Genomic DNA, 3,657 nt, shown 5'->3' with positions numbered 1-3,657 from the left:
GAGGGGACAACAAAACCACACAATTTTAAAATTTTTCTCCGAAATGGGTCACATTTTACAATATTCAATATTTATGGGAAAAATACAGCTAAGCTTTTCAGCCTAAAAAATATATGAAACTCAACGATTAACACTAGATAACACCTACCACACATACATCACACTTTCTTAATAAATCCACTATGGCTGCACATGTTGACTTTTAGAAGCAAATACGAACTAAACTAACATAAATCTCATATATAAATACCACCTCATGCAAACACTACTCATAAACCCTATCTTCTTAGTTTATGTTCTTCAGTTTCAAAACTACAATCGCCATGAACACTTCGAATATCGTAGTTCGTTTTTTCTTACTCTTTTCCCTCATAGGGATAGTCTCAGCCCAGTTATCCGCTACCTTTTATGCAAAAACGTGTCCTAATGCACTTTCAACCATTAAAACAGAAGTCGTGTCTGCTGTTAACAACGATCGTCGCATGGGAGCTTCCTTGCTTCGTCTTCATTTCCATGATTGCTTTGTTCAAGCAAGTCAACTTTTACTTTCTTCTTTTTTTCTTTTGTTTTTTTGCTTGCTCTTTCCTACCATATATACATGCTTGAAGGCTTAACCTACTATATATATTGCATTTATTTAATTAATATAAATATACATGCACGTGTTTTTCTCATGCACAAAAATTAATCATTTTGTTACTGAAAACAAAATATATATGACAGGTTCACAAATTTTCTCTTTTCTTTTGACATACATATTACTATAGAGTCATGATAAAAGTTCACATAGCACATGCTTAAAAATAGAGATATTAAGAGTTGCTTATATAACAAAAGTAACATTTTAATTCGAGTTTTACTAACATGGATTCTTTTAAATTGAAGATAATTCTTATGAAAAAACTACTTTTAATTTTAAGTTTTGCGAGATTTATTTTAAATTATTTTATTCATTGATTATAAATTTATGTAAGTAAATTCACTCTAATTGAGCTTGAGTTTGGTTTCTTCTGTAGTATTTAGCAAAAATATTTATTTGCCTATAGAGTAAACCACCCAACACTTTATCAGGAAATTTGCCTAATATTGTATTGTATCTTATGTGATTTGACAAAAGTAACATTTAAATTAATGTTGGGTAATTACTATGTTAGGTAATATAATTTAACTAATCATAGGTCAATGATATATTATATTACTCCAAATAGTGTTCGGTTTCACACGAAAAGGATCCGAATTTTTTCATGTCTTTAGAAAAGTAAGGCAAATACTCATAAGATTTGACTCTGCTTTTTTTTTTAAAAAAAGAAAAACACTTCGGTTAAATGGTAAGTATTTTTAGTATAATTGTTCAATCAAAATTGACATTAATATAGTAATTTCCAAGATAAAAGATAAAATGTCATTTCTTTTGTAGTAGAACATCAACATCAACAATACATACATTTAATACGTTTTGTTTACTATTATATGAAGTGATCAACCCATTAGAATAAATAAATTTCATATAGAAATTTAACGTCACTTTTGATAGCTAAAAGTTGACTTTTATGGTAACAAAGTGATGTGAGACGAAGTCCAAATCATTCAGCATAAACAGTAAGAGAAAACTTGGCAATCGTTCAATTATACAAATAATAATTAAATGGATTTGTAAAATGTATAATTGTCATTGTGTTCATACCTAATATGGTTGTTATTATTGTGCAGGGATGTGATGCTTCAGTTCTCTTGGATGATACATCAAGTTTCACAGGTGAGAAAACAGCGGGTCCCAACGCTAATTCCCTCAGAGGCTTTGATGTAATAGACACCATAAAGTCTAAGGTGGAGAGTTTATGCCCCGGTGTTGTTTCTTGTGCTGATATACTTACCGTAGCAGCAAGAGACTCAGTAGTTGCAGTAAGTATATTTGTAAATATATTTGAATCTAAATTAAGATATTAATTATTAATTAATAGAGTAATGAAAAACATGGATATAATGAAAAAATTAATTTAATGTAATTTTCAGCTTGGTGGAGCTAGTTGGACTGTGCCACTGGGTAGAAGAGACTCAACCACTGCAAGTTTAAGTTCTGCTAACTCAGACTTGCCTGGTCCCTCTTCAAGCTTAAGTGCTCTCATCTCTTCTTTCTCCAACAAAGGTTTTACAGCTAAAGAACTAGTTGCTCTCTCAGGTAATATAGCTATATCTGAAACTGTTTATGACACATTTTTTTGTTCATATTTAAAAATAAAATTATTATTAGTTCAATTCAAATGGGACTTGGGAGTATAGGTTATTATTTCATGTAGTGAAACTGCGAGTGATGATAAGGGTCGGTTATTATAATTTGATTCTCTTCTCACTTTTTTAAGAATTTTTTTAAATAGGATGCTTTTCACACTATTCAATAATTAATCTCTCAGTCAAAGCTATGAATTTTTTAAAGTTACGTATAAAATAGATATTTTAAAATTAAAAAATAGAGACGGGTAAGAGCTGTTTTCTCATCTTTCTTTATTTTTTTCTTTAAGTATTCAGAAGATAAGCTTTAGAAAATATACTCAAAAACAACCATTTTTAGTTACATATAGAACACTTTAAAATATACTTAAAGGACAAACAAATTAAGAGAGAAAAAAACCATGTTTTTTTAAAGCAAATCACAAACGAGTTCTAAGTAAAACACATTTCTTGTGGAGAATTAAACATAAAACTGATTTTATAATGCTTATACATGAACTTTATTTGTTTGTAAACCCTATTTAGGATCGCACACAATTGGGCAAGCGAGGTGCGTAACTTTCAGAAGAAGGATTTACAACGACACGAACATAGATTCCTCTTTTGCAACATCGTTGCAAGCAAATTGTCCTAGCACAGGTGGTGACAGCACGTTGTCCCCTCTAGACACGACCACCCCAAACACCTTTGACAATGCATACTTCAAGAATTTGCAGAGCAAGAAGGGTCTTCTGCACTCAGACCAAGAGCTTTTCAATGGAGGATCCACCGACTCTCAAGTAAATGCTTATAGCACCAACCCTGCAGCTTTCAAAACTGACTTTGCCAATGCAATGGTTAAAATGGGAAACCTTAGCCCACTCACTGGCTCCAGTGGCCAGATCAGAACCAACTGCAGGAAGACCAACTAAGGTTTTTGGCCTTCTTCTATTCTACTATATATAAGTCAAAATTATGGGCTATTTTAGATATTGTAGCCATTGCAGTTTAGGAGCAAAGCAAATGATTCCTTAATTGTAATGATGATAATGTAATATCGGAATATTAATGTCAGAATGTTTCGACTATTAATGTAAGAAAGAGGTTGGTACCAACCCCTTCTTGTCCTAAAATTTCATCGCTCATGTCTGCAATCGTATGACAAAAAAAGTCGATCGAGAAGAAAATGTTACAATGTTAGAAGGGGAATCGGAAAATAAAATAATAATTTCACACACCAAAATTGAAGAAACACTTACTTTTACAACGTATTTTAACAATATATATTATTAGTTTAAATTAAAAAAAATATTAATATTGAGTTATTAAATAGTTTTTCTTTAGATGTTAAAACACAATCAAAATCGCTAGTCTTAAGTACGTGTTGAAAATATCATAAAAAATTATCTACAGTAAAAAACGTAGTGAATTTCTGCATTGAGTCCATTT

General features: G+C 31.0%; 1 protein-coding gene across 1 annotated transcript; it reads left to right on the top strand.

Moving 5' to 3' along the window:
* The first annotated feature begins 252 nt into the window (after nucleotides 1-252).
* Nucleotides 253-3,305, top strand: LOC114185552 (cationic peroxidase 1-like). Its single transcript, XM_028073348.1, has 4 exons — nucleotides 253-530; nucleotides 1,711-1,902; nucleotides 2,014-2,179; nucleotides 2,755-3,305. Exons 1-4 carry the CDS (start codon nucleotides 294-296, stop codon nucleotides 3,138-3,140), a joined length of 981 nt encoding a protein of 326 aa, XP_027929149.1. The 5' UTR covers nucleotides 253-293; the 3' UTR covers nucleotides 3,141-3,305.
* The last annotated feature ends 352 nt before the right edge of the window (nucleotides 3,306-3,657 follow it).

Source organism: Vigna unguiculata, chromosome 5, assembly GCF_004118075.2.
Source record: "Vigna unguiculata cultivar IT97K-499-35 chromosome 5, ASM411807v1, whole genome shotgun sequence".
Lineage (NCBI taxonomy): Eukaryota > Viridiplantae > Streptophyta > Magnoliopsida > Fabales > Fabaceae > Vigna > Vigna unguiculata.
This window is presented reverse-complemented; position numbering and strand designations above follow the sequence as displayed.

Bases quoted from the DNA above. Each gene is read 5' to 3' on its own strand.
- LOC114185552 (XM_028073348.1), top strand. From the start codon at position 294: ATGTTCTTCAGTTTCAAAACTACAATCGCCATGAACACTTCGAATATC. The intron at 531-1,710 runs GCAAGTCAACTT...ATTATTGTGCAG, and splicing joins TCCATGATTGCTTTGTTCAA to GGATGTGATGCTTCAGTTCT. The intron at 2,180-2,754 runs GTAATATAGCTA...AACCCTATTTAG, and splicing joins AGAACTAGTTGCTCTCTCAG to GATCGCACACAATTGGGCAA.